Here is a 20,134-nt window from a genome sequence, read left to right on the forward strand (position 1 = left end):
TTCTCTTCCCAAGGGAGAAAAGACCTCACTCCTTCAGTCTGTCCTCATAGGACAGGTTCTCCAGCCCTCTGACTTGTGGATCAGTTCTATGAAATTTAAACTAGACACAAAGCATTACAAAAATACAGGAATGTTTAGGACAACCGTCTCTAAGTTATCTAGTAGCAGAATGGATTCCATGATATCCAACTTAAATTTTCCTTTTCTTAATTTTCTTCCATTACTCTTAGCCACGTTTCCTGGTAGATATTTAAGGAAGGGCTCTTAACCTTTGTCATTTATACATATATAGATACTACTGACCGCTGTATAGCTCAGACAATCTCTGTACACTTACTTCTTTTACGCCCCAACGTTCAATTTTAGAGCTACTCTGAACTATCTCATCTTTAACAAAATCCACCCAAACTATTCTGGCAGGTGCAGACTGCCAGAGCAGAGAGGGCATTGAGCCCAAAAAGCCATGCTTTTTAAGGAGGGACCAAACCAATACAAACTTCCTCCTATGCCACCTGGGTGTCTCCTACACCTGAAGTACTCTCACAACAAGCTCGCAGCAACAGGGCAGTTGCTTCTCAACAGCCATGAGCCAGAAAAAGACAAAAACACATGGAAAATCATAACTTTCATTACATCATAAATTCGCTACAAGACTTTTTTTGTGCTTCTCTCAACTGATGTTCTCTTGTTTTGATTCCATATGCCAATACTCACTCTCTAACAAAAACAGCTGACTCACATGGGGTACAGAGTTGGGGTAGAGCTATTTATGGTTTACAGCCCAGGACTGAATGGGCATTACAATGTTAAGACCTGTCTACCACACAATCAACTACCATTTTTTTTCTGCTGCTTTTACCACTTGCCATTTAACTCGTGCATTTTAGTTTATTTTCTTGAAGCCATATTAGTGCACAGTTTTCTCAATCTGAACCTGTTCGCCCAAATAAAATTTTTTCCAGCTTTCTCCGTATCAGTGTGTCCTGGTTTTGGCTGGGATGGAGTTAATTTCCTTCCTAGTAGCTGGTACAGTGCTGTGTTTTGGATTTAGGGTGAGAACAATGTTGATAACACACTGATGTTTTAGTTGTTGCTGAGCAGTGCTTACACTAGTCAAGGACTTTTCAGCTTCCCATGCTCTACCGACTGAGAAGGCTGAAGGTGCACAAGAAGCTGGGAGGGGGCACAGCCAGGACAGCTGACCCAAACTGGCCAAAGGGACATTCCATACCATGTGATGTCATGCTCAGTACATAAACTGGGGGGAGCTGGCTGGGGGGTGGTGACCGCTGCTTGGGGACTGGCTGGGCATCAGTTGGCAGGTGGTGAGCAATTGCATTGTGCATCACTTATTTTGTATATTCTTTTATCATCATCATCATCATCATCATCATTATTATTATTATTATTATTATTATTTTCCCTTCCTTTTCTGTCCTATTAAACTGTCTTTACCTTAACCCACGAATTTTACTTTTTTCTTCCCGATTCTCTCCCCCATCCCACTGGTCAGGGCGGGAGTGAGCAAATGGCTGTGTGGTGTTTAGCTGCCTGCCGGGTTAAACCACAACACAGCGGTAACTGCCTCTGGTTCCAACATACAACCATTCACAAGTATTGTCAGCATAATATTTACCCTTCTGCATTGCTAATGAATGAGGCAAATAAACGCACAGCTTTGTGTGAAATCTGACACCCCATATCAACTCTATGCATTATTTGTCCCTGCCCCGTGTTTACTGTCTTTTGGCTAGTATTAGTCTTAATTTGAAAGATTTGACATATATACTCATATTACAGTCATTCAGACCTGAGAGTTTCTCTATAACCCAAGACTGAATTAGTTTTAAAAGCTAAGTTTCAAGACACTGTATTGAATGTTTTCTAGAAATCCAAATGACATACCAGTTATACTTCTGCCAACTGCTCATTTTGCAAATATATCATAAAACCAAAATGAGCAAAATGAATCTTGCACAGTGTATTGTTTACAAATGACAGCTGTTTTGGGAAAGCCAAGATGATACTCTCCATTATTTTGTCTCTTATTTTTCCATTGCTTTACCAAAGAGAAAAAACAATTGTCAAAAACATAGTTTATTATAAACATAAACTGATACTACCACAATTCTACCCCTTTTCCTTATCTCTGCTACATGAATTTCCTATAAACACCACAAACAATGCTCCGGGTTCTCACCCTCCCCTCTCCCACCTCCAAAATGTCATCACCAGTATAGTAATTTTATTAGCTTTTGGAGGAGTATTGGTTGAAGCAGCAAATTTTCCTAGTACAACATCTTGCCTATTTTTCCTCACTTCTGCTCACTATTCAACTATTATCTTAAATGTTCTTGTCAAAGAAAGATTAAAAACAATAATAAATCCAAAAGACCTCAATATGCTTGGCATACAGGTATTTTTGTATGCGAGAGTAAATGTAAAAAGCTAAGGAGACATAATTTACTCCAGTCTTCAAAAGTTGTATACAAAGTCTTTGAAAGACTGTGAAAAATAGTAGCTATTGTGTAAAGGTAAAAATTCCATTAGCAGTTGAAAGTATTTAAGAAACAGGACCTACATGGTTGCAGCCATAATTGATTCGCCAGATGAAAAGAAGTTAAGTGGTAAGAAGCATGGTAAGAATACACAGAGACGTCAGCAGTGCTTAAGAGAATGAGAACTGCAAGTGTATGATAGTAGGATGTAAAATACATGACTGCTGTGTATTTTGGAAGGGTACATGATTCACAACTGGAGATATCAACAATAAGTTAGGTGGTCATCAAAGAGTACCGTCAATGCATTCTCTGACATGCACATTTATTAGAGAAAATAGATGAATCTTTCCCCAATGTAGCAGCAAATCACAGAACGGGGATAACAAATCACAGCAAAAATAGTTATGCAAAGGCATGTTAAATGACATGGCAAACTGCCTTCTGCAGAATCAGAAATCTATGCTGATCAATGTAAACAGAAATTCAAGGTTGTCACTGCTGTTTACTCTAGATGAACATGTATTTATTTCACTTGCACACACCGGAAAGTTGTGTAAGGAAAAAAAGGATGGGGAAACATACCTCTGATAAAAACGTCTGGGCTGATTTCTGTGCTCCTACATGGAGCAGATATTCATATACGTACAGTGCTAATCTGAAAAATAAACAGAAAGGACAATATTTAGTATTGTGAATTTGTTTCTTCCTCTTCTTTAGAAACAAGGGATTATCAGAAGTTTGAAGAGCACTCTATTGCCTCTCACAAACCACTATATACTGAACATGTCAAATCTATTATCTATACCAGAACTTTTTAACTAGACATGTAGGTCAAGCTGAGCTGAGGTGTTTAAATAGTAGTTAATTAAATATTATTAAATCCCCAAACTATTTAATGTCAACATTTTTAATAATATTTGGACAAGTGCCCAGTGAGCTAACAACTGACCTACTGCTGCTCTCTATTTACCCACTCTATACCATGCTTACTGTAAATACGATATATGTGTACAGCAACACCGATTATTTTTCCAGATCAAATTTTTTCACATGTGGAATGTGTCAAGCTGTTAGCACACCTGAACAATAGCCCGTGTTCATTCAAAGAACGTGCAAACTTTGGGCTGCATCAGGAAAAGTAATCTCAGCATCCATCCACGGTATGCAGTACAACCATATCTCTCAAGCAAAGTGCACAGTTTTAGATTCATTCAGACCTGTGCATCTAGGAGCTCTGATGTCAACAGAGCTACAAATGACTCTCACAGCTCCTGAAGGAGCCTCCCAAAAGTGACCTTCAGCACCCAGGCACATCTCGTACAGAGAGCTGGAATAAGGATCTCACTGCAGAAAGAGGACTCATTCCCTGAGTGACTACCCACCACAACTTGGGCTGGGAAGCCCTGTTCAGCAACCCAAGAACAGGGGAGCTGTAACAATAACCAATTTCTATTGATATGGGCTATGTAGGCTAGATTTGAAGTAGAAAACCAAAGAAGTAACACTTCCTATTCCTCAGCTGACTCTACAGAGAGGCTCCCGTCTGTCTGCATGTTTCAAGTCTTTCAAAATGAAATCTCGTTTAAAAGAATGATTTAATAATAATGCTTGGAAATTGTCTGTAAAACATTTCAGGAGGAGAGGAGAGGAGAGGAGAGGAGAGGAGAGGAGAGGAGAGGAGAGGAGAGGAGAGGAGAGGAGAGGAGAGGAGAGGAGAGGAGAGGAGAGGAGAGGAGAGGAGAGGAGAGGAGAGGAGAGGAGAGGAGAGGAGAGGAGAGGAGAGGAGAGGAGAGGAGAGGAGAGGAGAGGAGAGGAGAGGAGAGGAGAGGAGAGGAGAGGAGAGGAGAGGAGAGGAGAGGAGAGGAGAGGAGAGGAGAGGAGAGGAGAGGAGGGCTGCGCGTCTTTTAAATTTGCTAGCAGATCTGTTTTTAAGAAGTAAAATATATTTGCATGCACTTCATGATACACCACTATTCTTATTTGAAACATTTTACTATTCATATTCAAAAACATGTAGTTTAACTCAACAAAATAGAGAGGTAGAGAATATCTATTTTCCTGTTACTGCTCAAAACGTTATGCAGTGTTAGATAACTGTCATCATGGCACTGACAGAGTAGTAATTATTGCAGTAACCTATTAAGTGTGAAATTTTAAAATCCAGGAAAGGCATTCCATAAAAATTGTTTTCATTAGTTGTTTATACTTTGTACATGAAATACATGCACTACTTTACTCTCTCTCTAACTTCAAAAGCAAAAATGTACTTTATTCCTCAAATAAAAAAAAGTTAAATTGATATTTGATTGGTTTTAGTTTGAACCTTGAGAAGGGTCGTATCCACTTTTTAATTCCAGTACTTTACAAAACAGTTATTTATTAGTTTGTATTGTGCCATATCAACAAATAACAGAGCTCAGTGTGCTAAGCAGAAAGTACTTGGTTCTTCTAATGGAGCACAGTATGATCCAGTGCTCAACTACGAAGCAGCTCAGAGAGGACACAGTAATATGCTGCTGTAAGTACTATGGAGAAAGAGAGCATCATGTATTCTCTAGTCTCTCACCCCAAAAGCACAACTGCATCCGTCAAAAAAAAAGAAAAAAAATCTTGTTGACTTAATTAATTTTTAAGCAATAAATGGTTGTAGACAAAATATAAGATCTAAGAAAGATGTAATAGGCAGAGAGGAAGCATTTTCTACAACAGCCAAGATGACCTGAATACCCAGTAACGCTTTAAAGCATCTCATTTGTCTTCCGAGATTCCCTTTTTTGTTCTTATCAAAACATGAAGCCTGCAGTCCAGATAAAAGGATTTGCGTGATCATATCCTTTCTGCCCCTCAAAGGAAAGCGAAACAGCACAAAACACAGGAGTTTATTGCAGGCACACCACCTTTGTAAGTCTGCCATCTGTTGAAAGCTTTAGCAAATACTGCACCTTGATACCCAAATTGACAGCGCAATACTTTAGTATCAAGAAAGATTTGTGAGTCTCATCTCAGGACTCCCGGAGTCTACCTGCAAAACACGGCGCACACAGCTGTGCTCCAGCACAAGTAAACATCGCTACCCTGTGCCTATCTTCCCTGGTCCAAAAAATCCAAGATATTTCAACACTGCAAAAAAGACAACCCTAAAACTTTGACTTAAACACACGGAATGTGCTAATTAAGCCTAATTAAAACTATAACAACATCTCCAACTCTTTCACATGCATTATTACATCTTGGTCTAAACATACTAGCAGTGAAATGAAATGGTGAAACAACTGTGTTTATAAAGTGTGGTGAGTAAACATAGCAGATTTCAGGAAAAGAATAAATATTCCAGGTTTTAGGCGTCCAAGTTGATCCACCTGTGGTAAATTAAGAGCGGTACCACGCTGGCAAGGGGACTGCCTGGCTCCTGTGACAGGAAAGACGGGACCACCTTCCACAAACAGATGTGAGACAGAAGGCACAACACAAAATAACCTGATTGGGTCTTATTAGATCTAAATCACTGGTCCATCCCTAGTTATTATGCTGTCAGGAGGTCTTTACAAAAGTTAACAACATTACCGCTTCATTCAGAAATAAATGCATTTACCACAGAGATCAAAAGAAAGATACTAATGTTTTACTGTGTTAGTTGCAGCAAAAAGATCAATGGAAACTGATGCTCTGAGGTAAGACAGCAAAGAAACCCAACAAAGATGCAACACTGTGTAACAAGGAAGATTACCAGATATACAAACTTTAACTACAGCATAAGACCAGAATAAGATAAAAATGGCTACAGTCCAAGTGTGTAAAATTAACAAATGAATAAACTATTTAACATCTGAGCAGAAGACTAAGAAAATAATAGTGAGATGGTCTTCAACACCAAAGGACTTGGGTTTGAAGTAGCGTTTTAAAAAGACAGTTTTTACTCATTAAACTGGTGTGAGAAACTGTGTAAAAGCAGCAAGGAAACATATGTTAAATTTCCATATTTGCATAGTTGTTGACATCCCATGAGTAATGTGAGGAAAAAGTATTACCAATCAATTTGTGACAATGCTGAAGTAATTTTTGTTAAAGACATGCCATAGGTCAGAGTCCCCCCTCCCTGCCAAGACAATTAGATTACACATTAATCTATGGCCTGATCATACATTCACTCTATTTAAAAAAAAAAAAAAAAAAAGAAAAAAAAGGTTACTATCTAGCTCTTACTGCTACAGTGCTCATTTTGCTAAGCTGGTGTGTTTTGCCTGAAGTTGCTGCTCTAATTGAACAAGGCATTCATACATCCTACAAGTACCTACTAAACTCCAAAGAGAAGAACCATTTAATCAGTTCCAGTCAACCAGTTATCAGAATATTACCAGGAAATAAACAGTAATCACCCTAACTGTGCTGTGGAAATGACGTTCTTACATGTTAAGGTGGGAAGATGCAATTAGCTTAATGAGAACTTACAACCAAACCCTTGCAGCAGTACGTCCATTGATGAAAACTAGGTGGTAAACTCCCCCAATTCCAAGTCAGAAGGTTAACACAACACCTAACTTCCCATAAAAGTCAGTGAAAACCTAAAAGCAGCACGGAAGATGTTCACCTTATCTGGTTTTGGTATCTAACTTAGGTGCTCTCAGTCACGCTCCCTGAACCGCTCCAGCAAGCTTCATTGACTATAGGTACGGTACTTAACTGGCTGCTTAGATGAACATATGCCTACAGAAGAAGGGCTCAAGTTATTATCACGAAGTCTTTCAGGAAATAATTTGTCCACAAAAGGTAAAACAGTAGTATCTTTGTTTCATTCCATAAGAAGATGTGTACCGAGAAAGTTTCTGCCTCTCAATCTAAGACTCAACTTCAAGCACTGACTTTGGTTTATCATTATGTCTAAGGAGACAAAGAACAAAAGGAGAATGGCCACATTTTTCCATGAAGTTCAAAAGCTGGGCTTAGAAGAGTAAGGAATTGCAATAAATTAGCTTCTGCTTCCTCTTGAAAGCTGCCCAGTAAACCTGCCAGAAGCACGCAACTATTACACACAGCTTCATGCCGTTGCTTTCATTGTTTTATTAGCCACATGTCATAACTAAAAATGTATGTAATTTAACTGAGGGTACAGTGGTGTATAACCATTATCAAAAAAGTTATAAAATCAATGTGATGGAGTAAGAGCATGCAGCTCGCCAGCTTTGGCAGTATGTCAAAGCATGGTTCAGGTACTGTACCTGCCTTCTGCAGCACTGACAGTCAGCTTACCACTGTGATAAGCAACTGCTGCCTCTTTGCCCAAAATCTACGATAGTGAATGACTGTCCATCACAGAAATGTCCCTAGATGCTACCACCTCCGCTGCCAGCAATAGACATTATGCTGTTAACATCTGATGCTGGATGTGGAAAAAAAAAAAAAAAAGGGGTATCTATAATGGGAATGTTCCGGATCTGAGCGTCACCAAGATAGATCTAGCATTTTTTGATTGTTAAGACTTAATTTTTTAAAAATATTCATATATGGAAAGTTCCGCATACGAAACACCATCCGTGTAACTTTTGGTTTTTAAACAGTAATTAAAAGCACAATGAAAACTAGTAAATCAATATAAATTCATAATTTTTAGTTTGTGTGAAGAAGGGTGAAGCAGCTGAGCAACAGCAACATTTAAAAGTAGCTCCACAGAAAAGATCTTAAATGTTCCTCTCTGTGTTTCAGCAGACTTGCAATATTCCAAAATCACTACTCTGACCTATACAGAGAAGCAGCTTTTTTTTGTTTCCAAAAAGGTATATAGACTTCAAGTCCAGAGACTCCTAGGAATCTCACTCATTTAATATCCAAAATATAAACCTCATTCTCTGAAATAAGAGAAAGTAGCACTGAATCTGTATTTTAAATAGAATACAACAGCTAAAAACATCTCGAATTTGGGGTTTCTTGAACAAATTTTCTTGAATCCATCAATCCAGTACTTTTAAAACTGCTGTGAAAGCTCTTTGATGGCAAGCTGGTTTTGGCAAGTTTCAACTAACAATGGCAAACAATTTTCTTTTTTTTTTAGAAAGTTTCATATTTTTAACAGACATGTATGCCAAACCACTCTTCCTCCCCTATTTGATCATACTGGCAATCATTTTCCTCTCTCTCTCTCTCTCTCTCATCAAACTCGAGCTATACCCAAGAATTTAGTTATGCTTTTTCATTTGCTTAGGCAGGTACGTTAAGAATGGCCTCAACATTACAGTGATCTACCTGCACACACACCCCTAGCGCAAAAGCTCTCTCGGGCATGCTGTTTCACCTACACATAATTTACATTTTGGTTTGTTTAGCTTGAGGCCAGCAGACTGCTCTTTTCAAGAGCCTCTAATCATGCCAGTCTACTGGTTTTTTTCCAGCTCAAAACATGATCTATGTTAATGTTAGTGCTCTGTATCCTATCAACAATGTGATCAGTTTTCTTAGAAACACCTGGGTATTAAAACGAAACCCAAACACTGGTCTGAGGAAACAGTATGTCCCAAAGGAGATACTCAGTGTTCGTTTGGCTACGTGCACTGCCTTTTCTGAGAGCTCCTATCACAGCCCTGCAAACACAGGCAGCATCAAGTGTATGTATCTGACATTATTCATATCCACTTACTTCTTCCTCTGTAGACAGCACAAAACATTCTCCTTGTATGCAGCTGGGGGGTAATATTTGGGGCTTATACCCATTGCTATAATGAACAGCTGCCTCAGTGCCTTCTCTTAGGCTGACAGTACTTTCTGAGTAAGCTGATCTTCCTCCTTGTTTATTCTGGTTTTACAGATAGGGAAAGCCTTCTCCTACCATAATTCTGGAAAGGTACTCTCATCACCTCTACCTCTCTTCCACTCGACTGCTTGCAAGATGTCCTGAAAATACGCCTTGTTAATTCTGGTCAGCCTCCCCTTGATTATATATACTGCTTCAAGTGTTAAAAACAGTTATAACCTAGTAAGTGTCCTTTCACTCTAATGCTATTAGAAATAACAGCAGGGTTTTCTTCAGCTTACCCATACACTTGCAACTCACAAATTCTTTTTGCATCCTCATTTCACATGTTTTTACTACTTAACCTCCTGTAGATGTCAAGCGCTAGTGTAACTATTTCCAGCAACACATTAACTTGTGCACCAGTATATAACTAAACATTGAATAGGTATCTGGTATCCATTCATCTTTTGAAAAAGATCATATACACATGCTGTGGTGGTGTCTGCAGTCTTTCCCACATGCACTTAATTGCATGGTTTTACATATTATCATCTGCTAAGGATGTCTTGGTTTGTGCTAAGATGTCACACTGCACAGTGTTCCCCACTTTACTTTCATCTGAGTCTGGTTGAATTTCATAGTCATTTTTGTCTCAGGTCTCAGCTTGTAGAAATTACTACAGATCCAAAGTTCTGCAAAATTAAAACACTCTTCTGTAGACTCCATCTTGAATGGGATAATTTCCATTGATCTCCAAATACTTTATCAAAAGGTAGATTTTCTTTATGACCACTAAGGTTTCAAATAAAAATCTTTGTCCTTTTTGCACATATATTCCTCAAAAAGTTTTCCAGTGGAATTTCACAGGCTTCCTAGCCCATGGTTAAGAAAGAAGTAAGCACCTGAAAGTTTGTCTCTATTTTTCCAGCTATATTTGCTTGTGTAACAAAATAACATACCTTCCTACAAACCTAGCTCTCTTGGGCCACTATAGCTACAGCATTATTCCCGCAATATTCCTATGTGAAAGCTGTTGAACATCTCAAATGCATCACCAGCTGCAATCCTCAGAAATAAGACTACCTTATTTTCATTTGCAAAAGACAGATGCAAATGAAGAGTGAAACATGCTGAAATTAACTGGCTTTGTATTTTCAGCGTTTATTTAGCTTCCCAGTGCTCTGTGCCTCCAGTTTGCTCAGGTGCCACTTACCTCTGCTTAACAGATTGCGTGTTTCTGCAGCCTTCTCTCCCACCTTCTTGCCTCCCCCAACCTAATGTCACCAGCCTAGAAAGCGAAATCATTTAGATATACCATTCCTGAAGTCATATTACAGACAGTTCTTTGCTCTCTATGCAGCTTGAAAAACTGCGTCCCCTTCCTTCTCCCGTGCACCTGAGGGCCAAGATGTGGAGGCTTACTCCAGGCTGGCCAAACTGATGCTGATGGAAATCTTTTGTCATCAGGGATGAGTTTGCTGTAGCAGAGGAAGCAAGACAAGCTCTTTGGATGCTCTGGTGACTTGCAGAGATCATAGGCAGTAAAACACCTTTATCATGTAATTCTCAGGGCTGTCCAATGTGAAGCCAGTTTGCTGCTCACGTAGCCTTTGCCCTTTTTGCCTCTCCTCATTGAGGGCAAGCTATTTACACTGAAATAGCCCAATTCCTTCCCATACAAACAGAAAAGAAGGCTGAGTTCATCCAACCACCCACTGACACTGGGGGCCAAAAACATCCTCTTCTCACTACTCTCTCGTTTCTTCTCCCTTTCCCAGCTAAGGGCTTAGAAAATTAACCCAACCAAAAAAAGTGAACAGTTTTCCACTTGATGAGTGAGCTGAATCAGCCTGCCAAGGGCCAGAGCAGCCACACAGGAGCAGCAAGAAGCAGGAGCGCTCATTTTGGTAGTCCTGGACTGCCAACACAGCTCTGCCCATACCTGCAATTCCCTCTCCTGGCTAGAATCTCAAACTTGGCATTTTATGAAAATATATGCATTTTTAAGGTAACCTCTAAGTAGTTTCTTGGGCTTAAACCATATAACTATTCAACTTACCATAACTATAAAATATGCTAAATGGCAGTTAAAAAAATAGTTACATGACAAAACACATTTTAAAGTGTAAGCTGAGACTTTTATAAAACTACATGAAGTTCCACCTCTTCCTGATAATAAAGGTGCTAACCTTGGTCTTCCCTGCTGCTTTCAATGGGATAGTAATGGTGTTTTACGTGTTATTTTTTCCCTGATACACAATTTGCTATAGTTAACGAGTTTAATGCAATGCATCCTGCCCTGGAAGTAAGCAGAGCTAGCAGCATGGAGCTATCATAAGGAGAGTCACTGGCAGAGAGCAAAGCACAGACACAGTCCTTAGCAAAATGCAAACTTTAAAGCTATACACATGCCACGGGGTTACTGGTAGGTGGTACCTAGCTGAGCAGCTAGTATATGACATTTCTTTATAGACTTAAAACACTTGTTACATATGACAGGAGGTTGCTTTAAAATCCTGCATCAGCAGAAACCAAGGCTGACATTGACCCACGACACTGCAAACACCGGCTTTCACTGCTCACCATTTGCCAGTTGTCACCCACTAAACTGAAAGGAAAAGTTAATTTGCAAAATCTGCCAGTGACTGAAATGTTTTAAAATCATGTATGAAGAAAAAATACAGTTGTATTTATACACCAACAGAGAAACAGTGACTGGCTTCTTCTAATCAATGCCTTGGTAGCATGCACAGGCTGTTGAGAACATTGCCGCTGTACAACCGGTGCTTCAGCACTACTTGCCTATGGCACAGGCAGATGACACCTTCTCAAGGTACAACAGCTTGAGAGGCTACCACCTTCAACGGCTCACAGTGGTCTTTTAGATGGGCGAATCTGTCCTCCCCCCAGTGAGATGCACTACTGAGAACTGCAGGTGCTTCTAGCCTGCTTCAGTGCAAAGCCAGCCAGGTCACCTTTGATCAGCTTCAGCAACAACTGGAGCCATGACAGCTTACGTTGCACAAATGCCAGCAAGGGGTTGCCAGCAAGGGGTTACCATGGCTCTGTTGTAGTAATAGCTCCAAGCAGTGGAGTAATACTACCTTAAAATATTACAGCTGTTTCTAAAGCAACTGCCAACCCTGGAGCAGGAAGAACTTCTCCCAATCTACAGCTGCACCAGAAGAAGACAGAGAAGAAGGAGGAAGCACGAATGTATACAGCCAGCTCCCCAAGGATAAGTTAAGACTCAGATCAGCACTGACTGGACATGCAATGTCTATGCGCCCCCCAAAGCAAGCACAACGTAACTTCATTTTCATTCCTATGAAGAAAACAGTATTTCTGAGTATCTGGCTCCTAGAAGGACCCATGTTTTTGCCAGTAGCTTTCCCAGCTCTTCTCAGGAATTATAGGTTTAGTATCTTATTAAATATGGTGGGTGGGTCCACAACATTGAAGATTACCAGGAATCACTGCTACTGAAACCTAAAGTCTTCTCTCCAAAGCTGTAGGGTGAAACAGCAGATTAGTATCTCACTGGTCACAGTGCAGAGTGGAAAAGTGAACAGGAGGACCCTGGCCGGTACCACAGACAGGCTGGAGGATCACACTGCTGATCTCCTTTTTAAGAGTCACAGTTAATGTTGGGCAAATATTTTTTTTTTCTTCTTTTACAGCATATCATGGTTAAACCGAGTTGCACATAATTAGTCAAATAAAGGTTGTACCACTCCTTCCCACTCACTGCCTGCTCTAGTTACGTTTTTAAACTCTGTTAAGAACAAACTCCATACTTGGAGGTTGGTAGGACACTCTGAAGAGCTCCCTTCCAGGTTTCACAAACTTGCACATTACTGTAGGAATATGTCAGCTTACGTGTCAGTGTACCTGCAGGCTGATGGGGCAGTCAACTGGTGACAGATGCAAATCCAGTCATCTACTTGGAGAGCCACCAAGCAGATCCTGCCCAGCCTTTTGGCACACCCGTATGACAACCCATAACTAAGAAAGAGCTGAAGGATTTGGGTTCAGAGGACGGCACACAGCTGTGGCAGTGTCCTGGTTTCAGCTGGGATAGAGTTAATTTTCTTCCTAGTAGCTGGTATAGTGCTGTGTTTTGGATTTAGGATGAGAACAATACTGATAACGCACCGATGTTTTAGTTGTTGCTAGGTAATGCTTACACTAGCCAAGGACTTTTCAGCTTCCCATGCTCTACCGACTGAGAAGGCTGGAGGTGCACAAGAAGCTGGGAGGGGGCACAGCCAAACTGGCCAAAGGGACATTCCATACCATGTGCCGTCATGCTCAGTACATAAACTGGGAGAAAGCTGGCCGGGGGGGCCGCTGCCTGGGGACTGGCCGGGCATCGGTCAGCGGGTGGTGAGCAATTGCATTGTGCATCACTTGCTTTGGATGATGATGATGATGATTATTATTATTATTGTTGTTGTTGTTGTTGTTGTTGATATTATAATAAATATTGAACTGTTTTTATCTCAACCCACAAGTTTTCTCACTTTTACTCTTCTGATTCTCTCCCCCATCCCACCGGGGGCGCGGGGAGCGCGGGAGCGGCTGTGTGGTGCTCAGTTGCCGGCTGAGGTTAAACCACAACAGGCAGCTTCTAGCACACACCAATTATCCTCCTGTAAAAGGTTCAAGGTTTTGGAAAGACTTCTTGTGCTTAGTGGCCCGTTTAGATTAAATGCATCTCAGACTTACTAGCAGAATGTTTTCTGAATTTCATCACAAGTTCCCTGTTGGAGCCAAATAGTCAAAGACTGACTATTACTAATAGTCCTGGCTGGCAGATTATCTCCACGGCAAGCTGAAATAATGAACATTATCACAAAAGAATAAAACAGTAGACTTCCAGGAGCCACAATCAATCATGAAACGGAGAATTAGTCTCAAGAGGGAAGGGGAGAAAGCAAGGATGAAGAGACAAGCAATAACAAGTCACCTCATGAATCTTATGGGAATCACATGGAATAAGAAAATTGAGGATGAATTTCCCTGAGTATCTAAAAAGTAATGGTGGAAAGTAATTTGTATGACTGATTATGAAATGATAGCATTTTCTTCTGGAGAGAGGAAGTTCTGAAAGCATCAAAGTAAAGTTAACAGACTTCAGAAGTCAAACAAATTCAGGGAATTGGTGGGAAGAGTTTCTTCAAAAAAACACATAACCTGAAGAAAAAAAGTGCAAGACAAACATCAGGTGATTCAGGCTATATTAAAAATGCTCAATGGCAAATATCAATGGAAGACAGATGGGAAATAGTAAGAGGTTACTCTGGCTGCATCAAAAATTCTTCACTGATCCAAGAAAAAGATGCAACAACAAAAAAGAAAGTAAAGGCACATAACAGTGTTAAGGAACAAAACAACGATACAGGTAACAAATGCAGAAAGGCTGAAGTGCCAAATGAGTTTCAATGAGCAAGGACATTACTTAGGCAGCAAAAACAAAGCCTGTACCACCAAAGAACTGGAGTTCCACTATTCTATGAAAGAAGTGTGCAAAGCAAAGAGAAGGTAGGAAGTCTGAAGTCTTGGTGCATGCTTTGTTTCTACCTCCACAAAACAGCAGAAGAAAGCATCCATACTTAAAAACAACAGGAATACACACAGTGGGAGGAAACAACAGGTTAAAGAACAGCTTAGTAAGAGAGCTGTACTACAGGGGAGAGGGCTGGAGCACATTGCCTCAAAAGCGCTAAGAAATGAGCCAAAATATTTTCTGAACTTGGAAGAACTTAAGAAAGTCTAGTACATGTCTTTTGCAAAGAAAAGGAGGGCCCAGGGATTTACACACCACTCAGAAATAATCCTTACCACCGCAAAGTTTCACTTTTTTGGACCAGATGAGCCATGAACGGGACATTGGCTCCGTTTCTCAAGAACGGATCACGTGAATTCTACTTCAGTAAAATCCAAATCCCTTCTCTGATAGAAGAACCGGCACTGCTAGAAATGGGGAAAGCAGACCTTGATCTCAGCGTAAATCATCCTGGCCTCTGTCAAGAGAGGCATCCAGTGTCTGTCCTGGCTGGGCATGTTGCGATGCCCCACACATGGCAGCTATGAGGCCCCTTTTAGTGCTCAGCGCGGCCGCAGCATTGGCAGAGGCTGTGATCAACCTGCTGGTACCAGGAGGTCCATTTGGATCTCAGCATGGAGTCAGCAGTATCTTCATTACTTCTCCAGTGACACTGCTCTGCAAAAGCTGGAGCCTGTACTCCTGAATGCCTTGACAATGCAGGTGTGAGGGGAAAAAAATAAGATTTTTCTAAAGCCTATACCCCTCCTCCCCCAGTTCAGAATGGCTTTCCTGTATCATTTTGGGGGCTAGGCCATTGCCTTTGAATGCATTTCGATTCCAGAGCTGCAGGATGACACAACGTCAACTTTGACATGAACTTTTATGCAGTTCCTTCATTCCTTCTGAGCCAGTTTCTCTGCAGAGGTCATGAATGCTGAATGGCGCAGGCTCAGGCAACATCAGACAGCTGAGGCCACCAGAAAAAGCAATTTTCAAGGGTATGCTATTAGTTTCACCGTTCTAAACTTTGGGGTCCAGTAGATGACAACTAACCATCTGCCAGAACCATAAAGTTTCCCTTCCAAGACAGGCAGCTATGATCCTGGTCCCTGGGAACAATCACCCACTGGCTTTGAGATTGCTACTCATGTTGGGCGAGAAGTTCTGCACAGGGAATTGAGGTGGAAGAACTCAAGGCATTTCTCTAAAAAAGAAAAACAAACCAACAGCAACTATGCCAACCAAACGATAGCCTTTATATGCACAGGTATAAGTGTAAGTACATGTGCAGAAATTCTCAGCACACATAAATTGATCCTGCAAAACTTCATGCACAATATTCCTCCTCAAATCACTGCAATTTTCACCCATGGGTCAATTGCACACAATTTGATGTTTTCAGGCCTACCAACTGCCATATGGCTGCCAGCCCTATCACACCTGTCTGCTGAATTCTCACACATCTGGCTAACCTGCTAGAAGGTTTTAAACATTTGCCTGCTATTTGTCCCCTTGGCTGATAGAGACGTGCTGAGTAGACAGCTGGAGGTATTCTCTTGCTGCTCCCCAAACTGGATCACAGCCAAGAAGGATTAGCCAAGACCCCCAGCTTACTCAGCATTTCCACTCAGCTACAACTCCAGATAAGCTCAAGCACCCAGCTGCAAGCTACAGTTCATGCATGACAAGTTTTCTGAGCTTTGAGTCCTCTTTCAAACTGCCCAGGGGATAGCCTACTACCCAAATATATGTATTTTACAACCTTACAGATAATTTGCTTAGACTCCAAACTGGAAGTTACTGGAAATACTTTCTTTTGAAATGCAGGTCGTAAAAAAAATACTAGTTTCAATATCCTCCCACAATTTTTTATAGTGAGAATACTTTCCAAACAGAAAGAATTTCATCAGCAGAAGGAAGATATTTGAAAATCTGGCTAACAAACAGTTGCTCCACAAAAAACAAAAACAAAACCAAACCCCAACAACAAACCAGCAACAATAAAATCCTGTAGTTGTGAAGATATACTACCAAATGTTTGACTAGCAGTCCAGAAAATTTTAATGCTAACTCTCCAAATTGCTTCTATTTGCTGGTCTTTGAGAGGAAGAAACCAGATACTGTACAAAAGGATGAGAAGTATTTGATTCCATACTGACAGCTGATGGTTGGTGGAATAAATGATATAGTACTGCATTTCTTCATAATGAAAACAGGGAAAATAAGCAAAACGCTTCTTGTACAATCTCTGGCTGAGCACTTCCTATTTCTAAATCAAAATTTAAAGGACATAAGCATCAAAAAGACTGCAATTCTACCATGTGGGGACACAATTCAGACTGGCTGTTTTGCTATTACCAATTACAAATGTGTTTCTGTACAGTACATATACAATTCAGAAAAGGTTATCTTACATTTGGCTTACACTGGAAAATAGAAAAGTCTATTTTCTCAGTTTTCTAAGTAGGTATTACTAGAGTACTATAATCCATACTGGATTCCATTTTTAAGTTAACTTCCTTGATACTTCATAGGTAGGCAAGTCAGGAAATACAGAATGTAAACCAATGTCATATTGCCAAGATGCAACTGCTGCAGAACAGTAAACAGTCAAATGGGAGACTTCAACAGGCCATGGACAGGTTTTAAGATGCCAGGAGCTGGCGGAAGGAAAAAAAGGAGGGTGGGGGGCGGGTAAGGAAAAAAAGAAGGGGGGAGGGGGAAGGAAAAAAAACCAGATGGGTTCTTGGCAGCCAAACAATTTAAGCTTCCAAAAGTTAGCATCAAGGCTCATGCTTCAATAAGCTGATGCGCCCCAACACTGCACACCTATTAATATAGCCGAATGAGTCCACACCTGACCCCAGCTATGGGAGCAGAATTCAAATCACTAATACCCTTGGGGACTACCATCAGTGGCATACCAAGCATAGCAAAGAAGTACTTAAAACTGTCAGTTTGTGAGCAAAAGGAAAAAGATAGTGAAGTTGTCTTAATGGACTCAAAGGCTTACAAATTAAAAATACTGGTGAGCTTCATGCAAGAGCTTTAGGCATGGAGGTAGTTTTTCTAAGGAGAGTTTCAGAAAACATTTTCCAAAATATGACCAGTGATAAGGCATTTTACCTAAACATCCTCTGTAATAATAGCGCAAAAACCCCCAAAATTAACCTTCAAAACATACTCAAAAATGTTTTATTAAATATAAACACTACTTTGCCTATTGCTCAAGTTCAAACTACTGCCTGAGCAGCATTTTTAATTTCTTCTCAGTGACATTTTAAAGAATTCTGATCAAACTGCTTGAGAACACAGGAAGTTGATTAAAAAGACACAACTTTCACATGTTTTTAATCTCTCAGTTAAATATGAATATTAATATTCAGCAAATATTTATATTTAAGAGGCTGTTTATACACTATTTGAAATTGACTTATTTATATGGTATTAAATAGATCTGATCTCAAGCCACAAAGCTACACACACACACACTGCAATAGTTACGCTGCTATTCCATGCTTCATTTATTACCTTCATCATCCTTTCTTCATTTTCTCTGGTTGGTACCAGGAAAAAAGAAATGAATCTTGATTTACTCTTGAAACTCTTACGAGCAGATTCCAATGTAAGAAGCAGTAGTCTGCTCAGTATATGAGAGTTACAAACAGTAGACAGCAAGAGGTCTGCCATCCTAAACAAGACTCCTACCTGCAGAAGCAAGGGAAAAGAGGCTTACTTTTTTTTATGACTGTGTCTTCTTCAGTCTACCAGCATTATCTCCACTAAGTTGTGATGAAGTGTTAGTACTACCCGGGGGGGGGGCTTTAAGACTCCTCCAAAGATATTGTACAAGTTGCTTCAAGTACCAGCTGATGAAAAAAAGCTAATGAGATTCTTTACTCTTTCCACCAAACTACATATTTCTTTTTACCAGCTCATATAAATAAATCAATTTGTGCTTCCTTGTTTCATGTTTTATACACGGAAAAGGCTGAACACATCAGAATTTTTCAGACACAACCACTTCAGTTTAACAATGCATAATGATCAAATTCTTATGAAACTATAATTTTGTTAAACAACACTTTTAAATGATAAATTAGGATTATGCATCAAACTATACTCTCTTTCAGCATGTATATGCTTTTTCCAAATAAATGTTAATTCAAGTTTCTGAATAACTGTGAAAACGATGAGCGAAAATTGGATTAAACTTGCAATGAATAGAATTAACGTGAAAAGAAAGACAAGACTTGTGATTCTTTACTGAACTCTCCTGTTTCTATATTAACTGTTGCCTTCAAATTAAAAAAAAAATTCAGTTCTCACTAAAAATGGTTTAAATCAGTGGGCTTACAAATCACTATATTTTCATGGTAGAATGATAGCCGAATCATGGTTACAAAACAGACTGTTTGCAAAAATCTTCATTGTTTGGATGAGAAGTTACCACAAGTCACATGAGAGTGTGGCTAACAACAAAATTGCCTCTTTTCCACCCTTAAATTTCAGTAAGATTCAGCAGCACATAGAAGAAACCAACCCCTGCACAAAGTGATCTTCCACCTGACATACAAAAATAGTCCACCTTATTTTCGGTTTGTTATCCTGGGTCCTGTATTGTCGTGGTTTAACTTCAGTCGGCAACTAAGCACCACGCAGCCGCTCGCTCACTCCCCCCCACCCGGTGGGATGGAGGAGAGAATTGGAAGAGCACAAGTTAGAAAAACTCGTGGGTTGAGATAAAAACAGTTTAATAATTGAAATAAAATGATAATAATAATATGATGATAATAATAATAATAATAATACACAAAGCAAGTGATGCACAGTACAGTTGCTCACCACCCGCCGACCGATGCCCAGCCAGTCCCCGAGCAGCGGCCCCCCCGGCCAGCTTTCCCCAGTTTATGTACGGAGCATGATGTCACATGGTATGGAATGTCCCTTTGGCCAGTTTGGCTGTGCCCCCTCCCAGCTTCTTGTGCACCTCCAGCCTTCTCAGTCGGTAGAACATGGGAAGCTGAAAAGTCCTTGGCTAGTGTAAGCATTACCTAGCAACAACTAAAACATCGGTGCATTATCAACTTTGTTCTCATCCTAAATCCAAAACACTGTACCAGCTACTAGAAAAGAAATTAACTCTATCCCTGCCGAAACCAGGACAATATCCACCCCTTATTCTATACCATCTGCGTCATGCTCAAGTCTCATATTTTCCAGTACATTTTCATTAATCACCACCCCTTTTTATATATATATATATATACACACACACACACACACACACAGATATCATTCCCTTCGTCTGTGGGCCATCCCTCTAAAATGTTCGGTGAGTTCATTTAGTCCATGACT

At 40.2% G+C, this 20,134-nt stretch overlaps 1 protein-coding gene across 3 annotated transcripts in view; it reads right to left on the minus strand.

Moving 5' to 3' along the window:
• SSBP2 (single stranded DNA binding protein 2) overlaps positions 1–20,134 on the minus strand; it is a 217,034-nt gene that overhangs the window by 161,372 nt on the left and 35,528 nt on the right. For all 3 annotated transcript variants that reach the window (XM_076362395.1, XM_076362396.1, XM_076362394.1), the window contains exon 2: positions 3,084–3,156. In XM_076362395.1, the coding sequence (XP_076218510.1) occupies positions 3,084–3,156 (73 nt within the window). The remainder of the gene's footprint in view (positions 1–3,083; positions 3,157–20,134) is intronic.

The sequence above is a fragment of the Aptenodytes patagonicus genome, chromosome Z, assembly GCF_965638725.1.
Source record: "Aptenodytes patagonicus chromosome Z, bAptPat1.pri.cur, whole genome shotgun sequence".
NCBI lineage: Eukaryota > Metazoa > Chordata > Aves > Sphenisciformes > Spheniscidae > Aptenodytes > Aptenodytes patagonicus.